The sequence below is a fragment of the Entelurus aequoreus genome, linkage group LG20, assembly GCF_033978785.1.
Source record: "Entelurus aequoreus isolate RoL-2023_Sb linkage group LG20, RoL_Eaeq_v1.1, whole genome shotgun sequence".
Lineage (NCBI taxonomy): Eukaryota > Metazoa > Chordata > Actinopteri > Syngnathiformes > Syngnathidae > Entelurus > Entelurus aequoreus.
Window position 1 is genome coordinate 9,527,272 of NC_084750.1, and position 20,789 is coordinate 9,548,060.

Here is a 20,789-nt window from a genome sequence, read left to right on the forward strand (position 1 = left end):
TGCAAGCAGGCTAGATAGGTACTTACTATGTCTCCTTTCTCTCCTGGTGTACCAGGAAATCCAATAGGCCCTCGTTGTCCCTGATAGACATATTTGGTAGTTATAGATCATATCTACATATTGTGAGGATAGCAAAATAGCCTACGTCGTCTCCCATGCGACCTGGCAGACCCTGAGGACCCTGAGGTCCACTCTCTCCCTGTGGAGAGGATTCAACAAGTCACATGATCACATTCCAAGTTAGTTTCACAACTTGATTTTTACCTTTTCTCCAGGTGTGCCGTCTTGACCATTGTCACCTGCCAAACCTATGTGTCCCTGAGACAACAATCCCATATTTAGTTCAGATTTTACACACCTTCCAAGATTTTGCCACCTCAAATGTCTCCAATTGCAGAAGCTTTTTCAGAAAATTGCAGCAAAAGTTTTGATGTTTAAGACATTGAATCAACTTGAGATTTAATGAATTTGTCATCGTTTTAAGTGTTCCTTGTAACCTCAAAGTACAAGATTTCAACAAAAATTGTAAAACAAATACTTTATTGATGTTTTACTCCTTTTATACAACAGCCCTAAAAGTAGACACTAGATGGCAGTACAAGCACATACTCAGACCTCATTGTCAAATCACTGGACTGATTTTATTCATTATAACTAATAATAGTAATAATTTTAATTGTAAAAAGAAACACCACCAAAGACTTCCTTATTGTCCGCACGTTGCAGACGTTCTTCGTGTATGTTTTACTCTTCCATCTTAAACACGTTAAGAGCATTTGTCAACTGTTGAGAGTGATCTATAGCGCTAATGTTTGTTGGTAAATGAGAGACTATCATCACACTTCAAACATCTCTAACATGTAAATACTGCTTATTTGCTAGGTCAGCATTGCAAATGAAAATATGTTCTTAATTGTCTTACCCTGGATTAATAAATGTTAAATAAATAAATACATGTCTACTAGGAAGTAAATGTTAATGTACTACATTACCCTGAAGGCTTAGTGGTGTAGACAGGAACAGGTCTAGGCTACGTGGGTACAATTGTTTGATCAGTAGTTGATAGATTGTTACACGTTGTTGTTCCTGCTTTGTTCACACAAGATACAAACATTAGTATTGATTAGACAGTTGACGTGTGTGTTTAAAGCACCGCTAAGAAAGAAATTAGATAAGTGAAAATTTGCAGTCATTGGTTGACTTTGCTTGAATAGCTAGGTTGCATATGAGGAATTGGCTTATAAAAATATCACTTTCATCACATTTTAATTTTCCTGAGGGAACTCTCCTGAAGGAATCAATTAAGTACTATCTATCTATCTATCCATCCATCTATCCGTCTATCTATGTATCCATCTATCTATCCATCTATATTATGGAATACAATCGGACCATGCTCGTGTCTGCAGTGATCACTTTGTAAAATGTTTGTGTGAACATTTGATTTGTTTGAGAAACTTTCTATGGTGCAATGGAGTTCATTCTCTACTATATTAGTAGTGTTTGACAGCAGAACTAAACGTTTAGAAAGGACAACAGATGGCATTAGTTTGTGTTCTTTTGTGGTTGCTATGCCTAAATATAACTAGAAGACCTGCTTATGCAACTAAACTAACGTCATGTAATAAATATTGTGATTGTTTGTCCAATCCACAGTATTTCCGTTGTCCATTTTCATAACAGAAACTAAAAGCTTAGTTGTTGTGCAGGAGAGACAAGTGCTTTGTTCCACATTATAGCATATTTGGTGATATTTGTTAGCATCAAGAAAATATCCTTAATAGTATTAATAAAGTAGATGAATACATCTCAACAGCATCTTGATATCGCTAACAAACATTGCTGAACAACAGGGACATCTATTGCTAAATAATGAGACAAAATATCAACTTTACACCATCAAAACAACTGCAGACATGAATTATAGACAAGATTAATATTTGTAGCAGGAAATCAACTGCAAACAAATGTATCCTTTCTCTCATTAGCGTCACGATCACAGCTGCACGACACTCGTTATGTCAATCAAATATGTAACTTAGCGATGGTTGAATGCATCCACTTTGTCTTTCATGATTAATGTTTAATTTGTGGACCATTCAGATGTAAAGACATGATGTGCCTCCAATTTTTTCTTCTCTAAATACATAGTGTCTAATGAAGTGAGGTCGTAGCGAGCAGTAACGTCTTGGTGATGATAAATGGTTTAAACCTTTAAAAAAAAAAAAAAGAACATTCTTAAGAGTGTAAAAATCCACTCCATCCCATTTGAAATATTGTTTTCATGATCGGTTATACATTTGCCTTTAAACCTTTCAAAATACTCCCAAATCTGCACTGATTCAGGTAAATAAACAGCAGCCACGTGGGACTCGAGGTCACGTGATTGCAACCCAGCTTTCGGTGCGGTCACAACATTGCCAATTCCTGGGGGGGGCCTGTATTTTATTGCTCAATCAGGAGCTCACCTTCATGCCTGGTAGTCCGGCAAGGCCTTGAGGTCCAGCAGGGCAGGCTGCAGGGCACTAGAAGTATGTATTAAACATACATAGTGTAATAAATACAGCAGAGATCTCAGTCATGCATGCAGAACAACACTCACAGCTTCCCCACTCCCCTCACCAGCAGCACCAGGCGGCCCCTACAAATACAGGAGCTTTAGATGTTTTTGCTACGCAGATCCCACACCAGAAAGAGATTCAGATGGCAAAGAGAAGCCGGAAGCATCGCAACCGAGGTTATAAGCTTCAATGAAGCAATCATTCCACAAGAAAAGGCCCTTTGTGTATTGACCCGAATATAAGACAACTCATCTTTTTTTTAAATATCACTTTAATAACAGCTGCCAGGGGTTGTTTGGTGACACTTATTGTTAAACAAGTCAGTTCACTGCAGGTCATGATGTGAGAGTGATAGCAAGAAAAGCTCAGACTCACTCAAGGCAGAAGTGCTGGTTTGCATGTTTTCATCACCGGACTATAAAAGGTAACAATAGCGTCTTATATTTGGGTCAGTACGGTACTACTTACAGCTGAACACTCCCTAAAAGGTCTGATCTGGATCTTCTTACCAATGGACCCGGAGGACCAGGAGGCCCAGGAGGTCCTGGGTTTCCATTCTCTCCTCTGGGTCCAGGTGAGCCCTGCAAATGCCAGACAAGTTTGAGCCGCACAGTAACTCAGGATACAATACTTCCGTGATATTGATAGTGTGACGATACAGGGACTGATAATGAATATATTTCTGAAGTATCACAGCGTCAAGCATATCTATGACTAGTATCTAAAATGGTGATTTTTCATTTCAAATCTCACCTCAGGTCCGATGTTTCCTTCATCTCCTGGAATCCCTGGTTTCCCTGGTGGTCCCTGTAGGAAAGAGACGCAGTGTCAGCCCCAGACGGTGTTAAGAAGCTCCAACAGTGCAGTGGGGACACGTACAGCAGGTCCTTCACTCGCTGGGCCCTGTCAAGACACAACATTAAAGACCTTTGAGTCACTCCACTTCTCGTGCTGCTCTCAAAGAAAGTTGTCCACTCACTTGAGGACCCGCAGGCCCAGGAAAACCAGGAAGTCCCTAAGAGAATAAGGCAGAAAGGTTAGTGCCTACAACACGACTTTGTCAATAATCCAAGTGTCTTACTCTCTCGCCCACTGCTCCTCTTGGACCCATGGGACCAGGAGAACCCTGCAGACCACAAAGACTGGTGAAGTCCACATGGTGCATTAGATGGTCATAAAGAGCAGATTGTAATAAAGGCTGTTGCTTACAGCAGATCCTGGAAGACCTGGTAGACCTCGATGCCCAGGAAGTCCAATTTCCCCCTGCTCGCCTTTGCTGCCCTGACAAGCAGATAACAGATTTATCTTCCTGGCAAAGGTAGAGACAGCCAACATCAATCTTTTCCAATTCTCTGCTGCTTGAAGGCTAGAGATATGACTAGTTACTATTGCAGGCTCTTTAAAGCAATTGTTCTTTGGAGACACCTTTGGTTTGAGGGCTCCAACTTCCTCATTATTCTCATTTTGTATCAAATGTCAATGCAAGGCTCTGCCATGTTTAAAGTAGGAGTGTGAATCTTAACCATTTCATCCAATCCTGATTCCTGGGGTGATGATTCAATTCAGAATTGATTCTTGATTCAACAAGAATTTTTATTCAAACCAGTTTTCGCCATGTATTATTTGGTATAATAATTGTAATGAAACTTTTTCAAAACAAGTTCCAAGTTAGAAAAGCTCTGCCTGGTTGAATGGAGATGGCAAAAAAATTATTTTTAAAAACAGATTTTTATCAAAATTTAAATTTTAATCGCTTTTGGAAAATTATGAATTGATTAATTTATAGTAATAATAAAAATAATGGATTAGATTTTATATCACGCTTTTCTATTGCTAAATACTCAAAGCGCTCACAGAGAAGTGGGAACCCACAATTCATTCACACCTGGTGGTGGTAAGCTACATTTGTAGCCACAGCTGCCCTGGGGTAGACTGACAGAAGCGTGGCTGCAATTTGCGCCTACGGCCCCTCCGACCACCACCTATCATTCATTCACCAGTGTGAGCGGCACCGGGGGCAAGGATGAAGTGTCCTGCCCAAGGACACAACGGCAGCGATTTGGATGTCCAGAGGCGGGGAGCGAACCTGCAACCCTCAGGTTTCTGGCACGGCTGCTCTACCCACTACGCCATACCGCCCCAGTATAGTACCACAACAATAGATAGAAGGGATGCTAGAAAAAACATTGTTTCATATACGAATCACGATTATTCATCCCGATTCCAAAATCAATTCATATATGACAAAAATCTATTTAAAAAAATATATATATACATATCTAAATATATATATTTTTTTTTATTAGGCCATCTCCACGCAACCAGAAGGAGCTTTTCTAACCTGTAACCTGTTTTGAAAGAGTTTCATTATAATTATTATACAAAACAATACATTTCAAGAATTGATTCTGAATGAAATCATCCCCAGGAATTAGAATCGCATCAAATGATTAAATGTCGGAAGATTCACACCCCTATTAGTTAGTATAGCAATACTGTACATTTAGGGCCAAATAAGTACTCAATAGTGTACTGTTAGTGAGCATGTTGTGGTGATCTACTAAGACATATATTCTTACATCATGTATACTGTATATTACATGTTATTATGCATGTTACTACATGACATACTTTATATACTTACATCATGTATATATTACATGTTATTATGAATGTTACTGCATTACATATATACTTACATCATGTATATATTACATGTTATTATGAATGTTACTACATGACATATATACTTACATCATGTATATATTACATGTTTTTATGAATGTTACTACATGACATATATACTTACATCATGTATATATTACATGTTATTATGCATGTTACTACATGACATATATACTTACATCATGTATATATTACATGTTATTATGAATGTTACTGCATTACATATATACTTACATCATGTATATATTACATGTTATTATGAATGTTACTACATGACATATATACTTACATCATGTATATATTACATGTTATTATGAATGTTACTACATGACATGTATACTTACATCATGTATATATTACATGTTTTTATGAATGTTACTACATGACATATATACTTACATCATGTATATATTACATGTTATTATGAATGTTACTGCATTACATATATACTTACATCATGTATATATTACATGTTATTATGAATGTTACTGCATTACATATATACTTACATCATGTATATATTACATGTTATTATGAATGTTACTACATGACATACTGTATATACTTACATCATGTATATATTACATGATATTATGAATGTTACTACATGACATATATACTTACAGCGTGTATATAAAACCTTAATGGAGGTGTTTGGAGGTTTTTAGAGCGCTTTATAGGCGGAATAGAGCAAGTCTCATTGACTCCATTGTTAGCTGACTTTTGATCGCATTTATTTAATATTTAGAATGTATAAAAAAATATTTGCTCGTCTTACCATAAGGATTGTGAATGATAGGCAAAAAAGAGCAGTTCCTTTTAAGTCATTCACCAGCACAAAGGCGGAATTGCTGGACAGGTGTGTCTAATTTGTTTTATTTCTGAGAGAAAAGATTGCAGACACCAGCATGGAAGATTCTCTCCATTGTATGTCTTATTGCAAAGATCTCCTCCTTGTCGTTTATGCAGAACTTCGCACATTTCAGACGTGCTAAATATAGACGCAAAACACTTTCAGGTGTGAATAATCACAATGTGAGCGCTAAACGATTAAATGTGCATTTCATTAGTGCAAACCTTTAGTGGATCAAACAAGCTAATTCAAGATCCTTTCTAGTGGAACCCACCTATGTTGCCATCATGCCTATGTCCAACACGCTGTAAGTCCTTCCTGGTCCACGCTGTTATTAGAATTACTCAAAGGTGAAGTCCACGCTTCTCTGGCCAATTGAAAAGTGTGTCCATATATTCAGGTGAAACTCCAAAAAATTTGATGTTGTGCAAAATGTGTCTATTCCAGCATACAAGTGAAAGTAATATATGAAATAACATGCAAGTCACCATATCACAAGACTTCTTCTGATATCGTTTTGATGATTATTGCTTACAGCTTATGAAAATCTCAGAACATTTCAAAAACTGTAAACCATGATTATCAAAATATTAAAAACTTGACATATCTCACTTTGCAATTCATTATCTCAGTGGCCTAGTGGTTAGAGTGTCGCCCTGAGATGGGTAGATCGTGAGTTCAAACCCCGGCCGAGTTATACCAAAGACTATGAAAATGGGAGCCATTACCTCCCTGCTTGGCACTCAGCATCAAGGCTTGGAATTGGGGGTTAAATCACCAAAATGATTCCCGGGCACGGCCATCGCTGTTGCTCACTGCTCCCCTCACCTCCCAGGGGGTGATCAAGGGTGATGGCTCAAATGCAGAGAATAATTTCATCACAGCTAGTGTGTTTGTGTGACTATCATTGGTACTTTAACTTAACTTAATTATTTATATCAACTATTAGCTTCACATTTGAAGTTGAATTGCTGACATGAATGAACTTTTGCACAATGATATAATGATTAAATCTGCATTCTTCTCCTTTTGGTTTCCACAGCCTCCTCCCCCTGCCTACTATGTTCTAATTGGACCAGGGTCAGGGTCAGGGTCAAGTTCCCTGAATCGGTGCTGCAGTTCCCCCAGCAGGCATTGTGGTGAGTTTCATGGACTATTACTGCAATATATCATAGTCAGAGCCCGCCATCACCACACTTGACGCTGGCATGGTTGAACAACTGATGCACCGCTTAGCCTTCTGAGGGGGACTATTCTGATCCCACGTCAAACGACCAAGGTTTAGGGCTGAGAGGTGGAAGGACGTGCCTATTTTTGTGTTTATTTATTTCATACTTACAGAAGTACCTGGGGTGCCAGGAGACCCGGGAAGACCCTACAGAGGAAATACAACAGTCAATGGAAATGAATAAGACTTGAAATATAGGTTAGGTTTATAGGGGTTCTAAACCGTTTTGGCCTCAGGGCCCAATTTATCCACTACAGACAGCCGTGCCCGGAGCCCTCTCAACACTGACTTACTCTTGATTTTAATCATAGTCAATAATTAGACCTACTTACAACCTCATTAAATGATATGTAAACACGTGTTCATCACAAAGATTAATGTCAGGCTGATTACAGAAGCTAATATACTGCAAAATAAGGGAGTTGTAAAAATAATAGAAATCTACATACAATATTGCAGTGCTATAGTAAATTCTGAGGAAATGAAATTAATGATGTTTAACTATAACAATTGTTTCTTAAAGACCTACTGAAAGCCACTACTACCGACCACGCAGTCTGATAGTTTATATATCAATGATGAAATCTTAACATTGCAACACATGCCAATACGGCCGGGTTAACTTATAAAGTGACATTTTAAAATTCCCGCCACACTTCCGGTTGAAAAACTCCTTTGGATATGATTTATGCGCGTGATGTCACAAAATCCACGGAAGTGGTTGTATCCCATCGACCCGATACAAAAACCTCTTATTTTCTTCGACAAAATTCCACAGTATTCTGGACATCTGTGTTGGTGAATCTTTTGCAATTTGTTTAATGGACAATGGAGGCTGCAAAGACGAACGTTGTAGGTGGGATCGATCGGTGTCTTAGCGGCTAAGTACAATACTTACAGCAACACAACAAGGACTACTTACTACGCCTAGCCGATGCTTGCCGCCAAACCCACGGATGAAGTCCTTCGTCGCGCCGTTGATCGCTGGAACGCAGGTGAGCACGGCTGTGGATGGGAAGATGAGGGCTGGCTGGCGTAGGTGGAGCGCTAATGTTTTTATCATAGTTCTGTGAGGTCCGGTTGCTAAGTTGCTAAATTAGCCTTAGCGTCGTTAGCAACAGCATTGTTAAGCCTTACCAGGCTGAGAATTTTTAGCCGTGTAGTTACATGTACATGGTTTAATAGTATTGTTGATCTTCTGTCTATCCTTCCAGTCAGGGGTTTATTTTTTTTTGTTTCTATCTTCATTTGAGAACGATGCTATCACGTTAGCTCAGTAGCTAAGTGTGTCACCGATGTATTGTCGTGGAGATAAAAGTCACTTTAAATGTCCATTTCGCGTGCTCGACTCTCATTTTCAAGAGGATATAGTATCCCAGGTGGTTTAAAATACAAATCCGTGATCCACAATAGAAAAAGGAGAGGGTGTGGAATCCAATGAGCCAGCTTGTACCTAAGTTACAGTCAGAGCGAAAAAAGATACGTCCATCACTGCCTCTCTAGTCATTCACTGTAACGTTCCTCATCTACGAATCTTTCATCCTCGCTCAAATTAATGGGGTAATCGTCGCTTTGTCGCTCCGAATCTCTCGCTCCATTGTAAACAATGGGGAATTGTGAGGAATACTAGCTCCTGTGACGTCACGCTACTTCTGGTACAGGCAAGGCTTTTTTTTATCAGCGAGCAAAAGTTGCGAACTTTATCGTCGATTTTCTCTACTAAATCCTTTCAGCAAAAATATGGCAATATCGCGAAATGATCAAGTATGACACATAGAATGGATCTGCTATTCCCGTTTAAATTTTAAAAAATCATTTCAGTAGGCCTTTAAATAAACAGAGCCCACTCAAATTTGAACACTGAATTAGTAATCTTACCCTTGATTTTAATCGTATTCAATAATTATATGTAGCCTACTTACAGTTTAACAGGTTAAACTTTGTCAAATGACATGAGAGCATGTGATTATTATTATTTCTTTAACAAATAAACCTTAGACTTAGGTCAGGCTGGGAAGAAAAATAAATACTAACCAAATATACTGCATGAGAAGAGACTCAAATAACTGACAAAAAATAGATTTATACACAATTCTAAGTGCCAAAATAAATATTATCAATACAGATGTTTCTTAACTAAACTGTCAATAGAATACAAGTGTAAATGAAAATACAGCTTCACCACTTTAGTCATAATTTTTGCACTTAAGAACCTTTTCTGTGACTTTAGCTCCAGACTTCTTCTGTGTGTTTGATAGTGTCATTACTGCCACAAGTGGTGGAAAAGGGTATTACAACTGGGTCATACACACCACAGCTGTAAAATCACATAGTTTTTTTGGCGGCCCTCCAGGTGGTTAATAAACACGCTTACATCTCTGCCATCGCTGCCGTTTTCTCCTGCGAAGCCCTGAGGACCCTCAGGGCCGGGGGCTCCAGGGGGACCTTGGACTGATTTGTCAGGCTGCGAAAGAAAGGGACAGTCAGTAGTGGAAATAAGTTCATTTCCATGTGACACAATATAGTACATTTATTGTCAAAGCAAAGCCACCACACCTGAATTAGATATCGAATTAAGCAAATGAGGCAACAAAGCAATTCAAGCGGATTGTTAGCTAAAAAAAAAAAAGAGTAGGTAAAGAGATAAATACCTCAGCATTGGCATACATCTGAAGGAGTCAGAGAAATGAGAACACAATGTTAGCGTTAGTGAAAGTAGTCACCACAAGCACACCTGCTGAGAGAGTTGGCCTCATGCTGTGCCTTCAACACCACTCCCATGCTAACAGCCCCCTCCCATGCTAACAGCCCACTCCCATGCTAATAGCCCACTCCCATGCTAATAGCCCCCTCCCATGCTAACAGCCCCCTCCCATGCTAACAGCCCACTCCCATGCTAATAGCCCCCTCCCATGCTAACAGCCCCCTCCCATGCTAACAGCCCACTCCCATGCTAACACCCACTCCCATGCTAACAGCCCACTCCCATGCTAACACCCACTCCCATGCTAACAGCCCACTCCCATGCTAACTCTCCCAGTCTTAGCATGTTAGCCTGCAGCATCCAGCAAGTCCACCCCGGTCAACCACTGGTCTTGTTTGCTCCTAACATGCACGCTAGGATGGAAAGTGAAGTGCAATATTTGTCAAACATGGCAGGCATGCTGTTCAAAAACTTGTTGTAAAAATAGCTTTTTATTACTAAAAAAATCCATCATGGAAAATTAAGGCTTTTACCATAAGGTTACAATATGTCACTTTTATACTCTATTGCTAACTTTTCACAACTTTCTCACCTTTGAAACCATATCAGCTAGAATACATCATATACATCATTGTATTATTTAGTAGTGTGGAATGTGAAAAAGGGTTTGATCAAATGAAATGAGTCAAACAGAGAACAATGGCAGGTATGAAAAACACTTACCTATTTATTATTAACCATCTGGAATGGAGTTATGCTGTCTTTAAGTTGAAGTGGAGTGGTCAGTAATTGTTTTTCCACAATAATTCATGAAGTCCAAACATGAAGTTAAGTGTAGCCACTGTGTTCACAGAAGCCGAGCAAATTGAAGCAAGAGTGGATCAACACTTGGCAAATGTTAAAGTTGATCTTATCAAGAACCTGATGAGATGTTAGCCACATTTGTTAAGCCATTTGCACATAAAGTACCGTACATTCCACAATATAAGTCCCTACTTTTTTCCCACACCAAAAACTATAAAAATGGGAGCCATTACCTCCCTGCTTGGCACTCAGCATCAAGGGTTGGAATTGGGGGTTAAATCACCAAAAAGATTCCCGGGCGCTGCCACCGCTGCTGCTCACTGCTCCCCTCACCTCCCAGGGGGTGATCAAGGGTGATGGGTCAAATGCAGAGAATAATTTCGCCACACCTCGTGTGTGTGACAATCATTGGTACTTTAACTTTAAGTAGCTGCTGGCTGCAGTGGCTGCTGGTTGTAGTGGCTGCTGGTTGTTGTGGCTGCTGGTTGTAGTGGCTGCTGGTTGTAGTGGCTGCTGGTTGTAGTGGCTGCTGGTTGTAGTGGCTGCTGGTTGTTGTGGCTGCTGGTTGTAGTGGCTGCTGGTTGTAGTGGCTGCTGGCTGCAGTGGCTGCTGGTTGTAGTGGCTGCAGTGGCTGCTGGTTGTAGCAACTGCTGGTTGTAGCAACTGCTGGTTGTAGCAACTGCTGGTTGTAGTGGCTGCTGGTTGTAGTGGCTGCTGGTTGTAGTGGCTGCTGGTTGTTGTGGCTGCTGGTTGTAGTGGCTGCTGGTTGTTGTGGCTGCTGGTTGTAGCAACTGCTGGTTGTAGCAACTGCTGGTTGTTGTGGCTGCTGGTTGTAGCGGCTGCTGGTTGTAGTGGCTGCTGGTTGTAGTGGCTGCTGGTTGTAGTGGCTGCTGGTTGTTGTGGCTGCTGGTTGTAGTGGCTGCTGGTTGTAGTGGCTGCTGGTTGTAGTGGCTGCTGGTTGTAGTGGCTGCTGGTTGTTGTGGCTGCTGGTTGTAGTGGCTGCTGGTTGTAGTGGCTGCTGGTTGTAGTGGCTGCTGGTTGTAGTGGCTGCTGGTTGTTGTGGCTGCTGGTTGTAGTGGCTGCTGGTTGTAGTGGCTGCTGGTTGTTGTGGCTGCTGGTTGTAGTGGCTGCTGGTTGTTGTGGCTGCTGGCTGCAGTGGCTGCTGGTTGTAGTGGCTGCTGGTTGTAGCGGCTGCTGGTTGCAGTGGCTGCTGGCTGCAGCGGCTGCTGGTTGCAGGAGCTCTGTGCTTTCCTCCTTTGTGTTCTGGATGTTTCCTTCTTGTTTTCATGGCCTTTGCTTGCGCTGCCTCTCGGTGCTTTATTGTCAACTTTTGGATGCACTCCAGGGGAGCCTTTTGGCCACGTTTGCACCAGCTGCTGGTTTCCTCCACGTGGAGAGACTGGAGACAATGCGGAGCGAGCTTCGGGATGGACGCGCTTCACTCATCGGACACTTCGGTCTACCTGGACACATTGTCGTTGATCCACGCAAACTGAATATTTGCTGAGAGCCAGTGGGCAGCCTAGGATGAAGTTGTCTCTCTTGGTTGCTTTGTTGGGTCCTGTTCCTGTCTCTGGAACCCCAGCAGACGATGTCACATGTGTACGTAGGGGTTGAAATGGTGTTTTTGATGTCTATGCACGCTGCGATCGTATGTACGCAATCTGCTTGTATTGCTAAGTTTTTAGTTTTTCAATGTTTTATTTTTTTAGCTGTATGAAACGCCGCTGAAGTGGCAGCTGGTTGCATCAGCTGTGTGCCTTTTTAATGTTGTTTATGTTCTTTGTGTTCTTGTTCATGCTAGCTTATTTCTTTTGGTGTCAGCACTGCGAGCACAATATGTCAACATTGTGGGATGAAGCAAGTCTGTTCTATCTTCTCCCTGTGAGAGTTAGACTTGTCCACCCAGCATGCAACAGTCTCACCGTGCAGCAGACATGCACTGTACCTCGGTGGCAGGCAGCTCGTTGCAGCTCTCTCTCTGGGCTCTCTTGGGGTCGCAGTGAATCAGCATCCACTGCAGCTCAAACTGACAAAAGACCAGGTTATCCAAAGACTCGCCACCAGTTCCACACTCGGTCTGCGCCGCTTACCACCACGGACGCTTCCGGATCAGCATCCAGCCGTCCAATCAGAGTGTCTCCCTCCGTGTTGATGGCACCTTTGCCCTTGATGGGCTTCTGGTCCACAGGCTGGCAGTCCACGTAGAGCGTGACCATGTCTCGCTCCACGCCGATCATCACCTTGTGCCACCTGGTGTTGAAGAGCACGGACAGGCCGGCGAAGGTGACGGTCTGCAGGCTGCCGTCGGGCCCCGTCAGGAAGTACTCCAGGGCCTGCTGGTCGCCGTTCAGCCTCATGCCGGCTTGTTTGCCGCCATTCTCGTCCACGATCTGCCAGACGTTCCACACCTTGCTCACCGTGTTCTTGATCATGCGGAAAGTCACCATGAAGGAGTACTCGTCTGGGAAGCCACGGGGAAAGTTCAGCCTAAAGGATCAGAGAATTAGCTGGAGTCATATTAGCTCACATGTGACCTTTGCCGACCAATCAAGTATTTTGAACGGCTCTTTTAAGTCCCGATTCTTAGTTTGGAAGTCGTTTTTTGTGCGTTGGCTGTTCACCCTTCTTTTCAGCCGCTAGAGTTCAATAAAAGCTGTTAACACCTCTCCCACTTGACAATGAGTAAGAATGATCTGCTAATGTGGACAACACTAATGCATTGTGGGAAATGTAGAACAAACCCGAAGCCCTCTATTGCCCACCCGACTGGCGACTGGACTAGAAGATCAGTCAAAGGAAACTGTAGACTTGGATTTCCTTTTTTTTTTCATTTAAAAAGCATTTATAAATATATAATTTCTCTATTGGTTTACTTGTATTTGTTTTATTTTGATTCACTTTTCCAATTGATTGTTCTGATACGTAAAGTAGTTCAAGCGTGCACACTTTTTTATTCCACTTGTATTTTATACTTTTTATATACATACAAAAAGTATTCTTACTAATTATTTGTGTCTTTTTTCAATTGCTGAAATGCTCTTGTATTTTTTTAGGTGAGGGAAAATTCCAAATAGTGATGTCAGTATATGATACGACATCATCTTGTGGAATGTTTACACAAAAAAACCCCGAAAAAATTACATTCAATATTTCAGCACACCAATAACGTGGTATTTCAGTAAATGCAAAAAATTCAGATCCACATCTTGTCCTATAACTGCTACCTTTGATTGTTTTATTGACCAAAAGAACAATAATAATGAGGCCGTTTTTTGAAGAGCTCTTTGAAAGGAAAGGCTCCTAAAGAGCTGACTCCCTTCAAAGATAAAACCCATCTTATTTGCTACTCGGACTGTCCAATGAATAAAATATGTAATTGCCATTAATTGCATATTTTCCATAGTTAACACCTAATTAATTGCGATTAATTACAGATAATTTTCAGTCCTAAATAGGAGTTACACAGATCATTACCGTTATTATAGTTATTTTTTAACTGTAGCAATCGTACCATAAGGTGCAGGTCAGAATAATTTAATTCACACAAATAATACTGTATTGGTGGAAATTATTATGAAATATTGGTAATCAGGAATTTTTGGTTGTGTTTTCATTATAAACATAAGTGCCATATTTCCATGCATTAACAGTGCACTCCTTTGAATATTCCCTCCCTTCAAAACTGTGTAACAATATAGAAAAAAAAAAAACACAAATAAAAATAAAACAATGCTTTAATGGATATAAAAATATAAATAAAACTACAATAAAAATTTGGAAATAATAAAATGTGAGTACGAAATTCTATTACCATACCTGATGTGTGTACAGTAGAACTACTACACTTTAGAATAATGAACCCAAAAAGTGGTAAACAAAAGTTTTTTTTTTTTAATTTTGAATAGAAAAATTATATATATGTATATATACACACACATACATATGCTGCTAAGTTTCCATGAACTCATGTTCTCCTGCTGTTGCCAGTCAGGTTGCAGCATGTTAGTGGGAAATTGCCCACGCTAAATTTACATGTTCTTAAAAAACTGCTCCCAAACAAACTGCTCACAACTGGGAATCGTTTCTCATTGCAAACAAATCGAGTCTTTTGAATGACTTTTAAAGGACTTGTTTTGTTCTAATGTCACCCATCCGTCACATTTCCATTATTTGCTTGATCTAGCCAACTAAATTAAAGGCTCTTGTAATTGAGATCACCATCTAGTTTAGGTGTACCTGCAGGTATTATACTATTATTTTATTATTCAGGTCATGGGAAAGATGTTGCCTTCCTTTGTGTAATTCAATCTTTCAATTACGCCAGCAGCGACTCGGTGTGTTTTTAACGAGCCAGATTCGCGCTAGGCGATGAATTCACAGATGGGCGCTGTGGCCCCTTTTTGTGTATTTTTTATCGTCTTGTAAACAACAGAGGGGAGGCAATAAAAGACTTTCCTGTAAGCCACTAAAACAAGCGGAGGCCTTTCTAGCTGAGGCCCCGGGTTACAAAGTATGTGCTGCCTTTGCCCTGCAGCAAGAAAAGGTGAAGAAGCAGCAGAAGCACCTTGGCCACTTTCAAAAAACAGTATTAGCATTCAGGCGTTACATAACTTCTGACCAGGATGGCCTTTGATGATGTAAAGTGCAATCACCTACACCAAATATGTTCTCTTACGCCCCCCCAAGAAAGAACATATTTTCTTAAATCTCCATATATATATATATATATATATATATATATATATATATATATATATATATATATATATATATATATATATATATATATATATATATATATATGAAAATAGGTTAGTGTTTTTCATACCTGCCATTGTTCTGTTTGACTCATTTCACTTGATCAAATATTGTCTATTATTTCACACTTTTTTTTCTTGACCTGATGTGGGATCTGAGCCGAGGATGTCATTGTGGCTTGTGCAGCCCTTTTAGACACTTGTGATTAAGGGCTACATAAATAAACTTTGATTGATTGAAAATACTAAATGCTGATGTATCGGATCAATATCGGTATCGTCCAATACTCACAGTTCCATTATCAGCATTGTATAAAAGTTGAAAGAGCTGAATTGCGACAGCCCTAATTATTACCTTTAGAATGCCATCCATCCATCCATTTTCTACAGCTTGTCCCTTTCGGGGTCGCTGGAGCCTATCTCAGCTGCATTCGGGCGGAAGGCGGGGTACACCCTGGACATGTCACCATCTCATCACAGGGCCAACACAGATAGACAGACAACATTCACACTCACATTCACACACTAGGGACCATTTAGTGTTGCCAATCAACCTATCCCCAGGTGCATGTCTTTGGAGGTGGGAGGAGCCTATCCCCAGGTGCATGTCTTTGGAGGTGGGAGGGGCCTATCCCCAGGTGCATGTCTTTGGAGGTGGGAGGAAGCCGGAGAACCAGGAGGGAACCCACGCAGTCACGGGGAGAACATGCAAACTCCACACAGAAAGATCCCGAGCGCAGGATCGAAAGGTGAGGCAGTGCTGCCCACCTTTTAGAATGATTAATTAAAATCCAACCCTAAATTGTGTTAATTTCTGCTAATTACATTTAATCCTTAAATTTAAAAAAATCCTACTAAATTCTGCTCAGAACAAGCTAGCGCGCATAAATGTCTCGCTTTTGAAGAAAAAAAAACGCACATGATATCACACAAGTTATATTGAATTAAAAATTCCAGTTTTTCTAATGGGTCTTAGTATTGGGCTGATGTTTTATTTGTTTAAGCCCCGAGGCACAAAGGAGTTAAACTGGACACGCTGCCAAGCCCACAACCTTTAATTACCCACTCCTCAATTTTTTACAGGAAACCTCTGACGCTGTCAGCATTTACTATTTGACTTTTGTTTCACAGCTTGGAAGGAGACACGTAGCAGAGGAGAACCAGACATGTTCAACATTGGTCTGCAGGAACTTGACTATCGTAGTGTTTTCTACCAATTCTTACTGGTAGAAAACCTTCTTGACGTGTCATGAGTAATTATTTCATGAAGAACATTTGGAATTTCTCACACTCAACTTGGCATTTTTCCCACATTAACACCTACATTGCAATCTACTACTGTCTTTAAGTTGAAGTCAGGTCCTAACTGTTTTTTTGGTGACACCCAGTGATCACAATAATTCATTAAGTTAAGCTCATGACACAGTAAGTTGAATGATGCGGACACGTTTGTTACTGGATACTTTCAAATACACTTCTGCCTTGGAGACTTTGTATGTGTAAGTAATGTGCAAATATAATTAATACTTGTTTATATTGACTCATGCTGTTTTAGTTCAATGATTATTACGTATGTCTAGCTTGTGTGCTTAGCTGTTGTGTAGCTGCTAGTAGCCTACAGCCTAGCATGTTTACCTTTTGTAAATGACTTTAGCAAAATAGAAGAAATTGTGTGCTCATTGGAGGACATTGAAATGTTAACTGTCTGTCCAGCTTTGCACAAGTAATCACTCTGCTTGTATCGCACATGATATCACACACAACTAAACACGCTGCAGGATGGCTTGTATCGCACATGATATCATTCACAAGTAAACACGCTTCAGGACTGCTTGTATCGCACATGATACCACACTCAAGGATATGCACTGCAGAATGACTTGTATCGCACATGACATCACAAACAAGTAAACACGCTGCAGGACGGATTGTATCGCACAGGATATCACACAAGTAAACGCATTGCTGGACTGCTTGTATCGCACATGATATCACACACAAGTAAACTCGCTGCAGGACGACTTGTATCGCACATGGTATCACTCACAAGTAAACACACTTCAGGACTGCTTGTATCGCACATGATATCACACTGAAGGATACATGCTGCAGAATGACTTGTATCGCACATGACATCCCAAACAAGTAAACACGCTGCAGGACTGATTGTATCGCACATGATATCACACACAAGTAAACGCATTGCAGAACTGCTTGTATCGCACACAAGTGAACACACTGCAGGACTGCTTGTATCACATATGATATCACTCACAAGTAAACACGCTGCAAGACTGCTTGCACCACACATGATATCACACACAAGTATACGTGCTGCAGGACTGCTTGTATCGCACATGATATCACACACAAGTATACGTGCTGCAGGACTGCTTGTATCACACATGATATCACAAACAAGTAGATACGCTGCAGGGCTGCTTGTATCGCACATAATGTCACACAGTTTAAATGCAAGCCGATATCATCCCATACTTGGTCTTTTGCTAATATGGGAATGATAGCCGATATCGAAATGGGATCGGGATACTGAACTAGGTCGTATGGAGAAAGGTAGCTCAGCAGGTTTTTCTCTATTTTTCTCAGGCAGCTGCGCCTTCCCAGAATGCCTCTTCCTTTTTAAACCGAGCTGCTTTGAAACAACAAGTAAAAGTAGCATGTTCAGCCACATAAGCCCTACAAAGTGTTTGTTTTCTCCAAGTCCTTGAATGCATCACCTGTGTGTATGGCAAATATGTTCAGACAGGTATTGTTCCCGCCCCCAACGATGATGTGCAGCCACTCACATGGTGGGGATCTGGAAGTTGGCCTCGCGGTCCAGGCGGTACGCCACCTGCAGAGGGGTGGAGCCGTCCACCTTCCTCACACCCTTCAGGGGGATGACGTCCAGCTGGAACTGTGTGATCAGATCAAAACCTGCTGGAGTCATGAGAGGATGAGTGCAAGTTGCCATGGTAACACCTTGATGTGAGACATCACCTGGAAGATCATCCTGTCCCCTTCTCATGGGGGGGCAGACGGTGTCGCCATCTAGTCGGTTAAAATCCAGTTCTGGTAGGACACAAGTCAAACACCACATTTTATATCGATATTGTCGTATATTGTAGCCATTTTAGTATTTGATATCAACATACATGACAACTGGGGTGTCCACTTCCAATATTGGAGTCTTGACTATTGGCTGATACCAATACCAATATTGATTTGATATGATTTAATCATACATACATTTATTATTTAGTATTGTGGAATGTTAAAAATTGTTTGGTGAAGTGAAATAAGATCAATGGTAGGTTTGAAAAACACTAACCAATTCATTACATTTTTGCTGTCTTTAAGTTGAATTGGAGTGGTCATTGGTTTTTCAGTGACACCTAGTGGTCTTTATAATTAAGATAAGCTCACGATGCAGCAAAATCAATGATGCGGACACGCTTGTTACTGGATACTTTCTAACACTTCTGCTTTGGATACTTTTTATGTGTAAGTAATATGCAACTACAGTTATTATTTATATTGACACGTTACACTGCTATACTGTTTGTTTATATGCTTAGGGGCAAGGCGGGTGCATTGTCTTGCCCAAGGACACAACGGCAGTGACGAGGGTTGCGGTAGCTGAATTTGAACTAGGACTGCTCGTATTTGACATGATGTCACACACAAGTAAAGACGCTGCAGGACTGCTCGTATTGCACGTGATATCACACAAGTTATATTAACAAAAGAAACGATGAAATCCAAAACTATGTTTGTGAATAAAAGTAAAAGCGCTGCAGGACTGCTTGTATCGCACATGATATCACACACAAGTAAAGATGCTGCAGGACTGCTTGTATCGCACATGATATCTCACACACAAGTAAAGATGCTGCAGGACTGCTTGTATCGCACATGATATCACACATTTCATATACAAGCACATATCTGATACTTGTGTTTTTCCACTGGTATCAGACTAATACTGATATCAACATTGGGAAAATCCGAGCTCACAGAGGCTTCACATTGGAAATTGAATATTAAAATGTTTTTGTCACTTTAATCCAATTCACTACTCAGGATTTGTATCAGTCTGATGTGTCCATGTTCTGCATGCTGCTTTACATCGCTGAAAATGCAGAAAAATAGATTATTTGTAGTTAATAAAAACTACTTTTGGCAGAAGTTGAGTCCTTCAGACAATCGCACATGAGTATCACTGATAGCATGTCAGTCAACTAGCCTAGCATTTGTCTTTAAAATGTATGTTTTTAATTGCATTAATATGTTTCATTGCTTAATTCCCTCATGTTGCACTTGACAGGGCTGACTTCGGTTTTGGTTCCACTTTGTTTTCAATTCTTTATTGAAAATAGGGACAGCACATAGTAATAAACATGTCAGGTTTTAGCCTGAAACCCCCAGGTAAAATGCAATGAAATAAAAACATTAACATTAAAAACAGAAAAGCCAGGATCACAGACTGTAACATCAAGGTCATGAAAGAAGAGTTAAAACAGGTCATTACTTTAAAAAATAAAATGAATTAAAAACAAATAAATTGCATTGCACACAGCCCGAATAAAATATCAGGGTGTAAAAATATAGATGTGTAAGTGATGTAAGCTCTCATATTGATTGAATTACAATTGTGTTTATTTGTGTCGTCACTCGGTGGGGGCGGGGCTATGCGACTGTCAACATTGATGTACTCGGCAGGCACTTGTACATTTAAAAAAATATCAATGCATTTGGAATGATTACTACAGTGATTTTAAGTAAACGGTTTCTTGCAGAGTGATGTTATCGGTTTTAGAATTGTTTCACCTGTTCATCCGTTCCCGTTTGAGACTCTTATTTTGTAGGTGTTTCCTGTTTTGGCACCGGATGCCGCGAGTTGAACTTGCTGGCGGCTCACCTGTTTGTCTGCAATTAGCGCGCTGCGAGCTGGTTTATGTTTTGATGTCTTTTCCTCGGTGTTTCCTGGGTCTTTTCCACCAACATTCTCTTTGCGGCATTTGGGTGAGCATTGTCTCCGCAGCACTTTTATTTTGGGACTTTTAACTTGCATGGTCTTTGAGTCGCTAGCTTGTTTGCTAGCTCTTCTTCGGCACAATAACATAATTAGTTTGAACCAGCTAGTATTTCCCCCACCCTCCGTTAACGCTACAAACTTTGTGACACAATCAAT

At 40.5% G+C, this 20,789-nt stretch overlaps 2 protein-coding genes across 4 annotated transcripts in view; one reads left to right on the top strand and one right to left on the bottom strand.

Annotated features, from left to right (window-relative positions):
* LOC133636390 (collagen alpha-1(IX) chain-like) overlaps window positions 1-20,789 on the bottom strand; it is a 71,707-nt gene that overhangs the window by 11,045 nt on the left and 39,873 nt on the right. The window contains exons 4-21 of the mRNA XM_062030383.1: window positions 18,596-18,667; window positions 18,403-18,532; window positions 12,929-13,325; window positions 12,784-12,864; window positions 9,979-9,996; window positions 9,702-9,791; window positions 7,439-7,474; window positions 3,771-3,842; window positions 3,643-3,687; window positions 3,541-3,576; window positions 3,441-3,464; window positions 3,315-3,368; window positions 3,071-3,142; window positions 2,603-2,641; window positions 2,469-2,525; window positions 265-318; window positions 146-199; window positions 27-80 (exon numbers count right to left, since the gene is read on the bottom strand). Of these exons, the coding sequence (XP_061886367.1) occupies window positions 27-80; window positions 146-199; window positions 265-318; window positions 2,469-2,525; window positions 2,603-2,641; window positions 3,071-3,142; window positions 3,315-3,368; window positions 3,441-3,464; window positions 3,541-3,576; window positions 3,643-3,687; window positions 3,771-3,842; window positions 7,439-7,474; window positions 9,702-9,791; window positions 9,979-9,996; window positions 12,784-12,864; window positions 12,929-13,325; window positions 18,403-18,532; window positions 18,596-18,667 (1,385 nt within the window). The remainder of the gene's footprint in view (window positions 1-26; window positions 81-145; window positions 200-264; window positions 319-2,468; window positions 2,526-2,602; window positions 2,642-3,070; window positions 3,143-3,314; window positions 3,369-3,440; window positions 3,465-3,540; window positions 3,577-3,642; window positions 3,688-3,770; window positions 3,843-7,438; window positions 7,475-9,701; window positions 9,792-9,978; window positions 9,997-12,783; window positions 12,865-12,928; window positions 13,326-18,402; window positions 18,533-18,595; window positions 18,668-20,789) is intronic.
* LOC133635906 (protein FAM135B-like) overlaps window positions 20,490-20,789 on the top strand; it is a 185,947-nt gene continuing 185,647 nt past the window's right edge. For all 3 annotated transcript variants that reach the window (XM_062029353.1, XM_062029354.1, XM_062029355.1), the window contains exon 1: window positions 20,490-20,620. The gene's annotated coding sequence lies outside the window, so the exon portion shown is untranslated. The remainder of the gene's footprint in view (window positions 20,621-20,789) is intronic.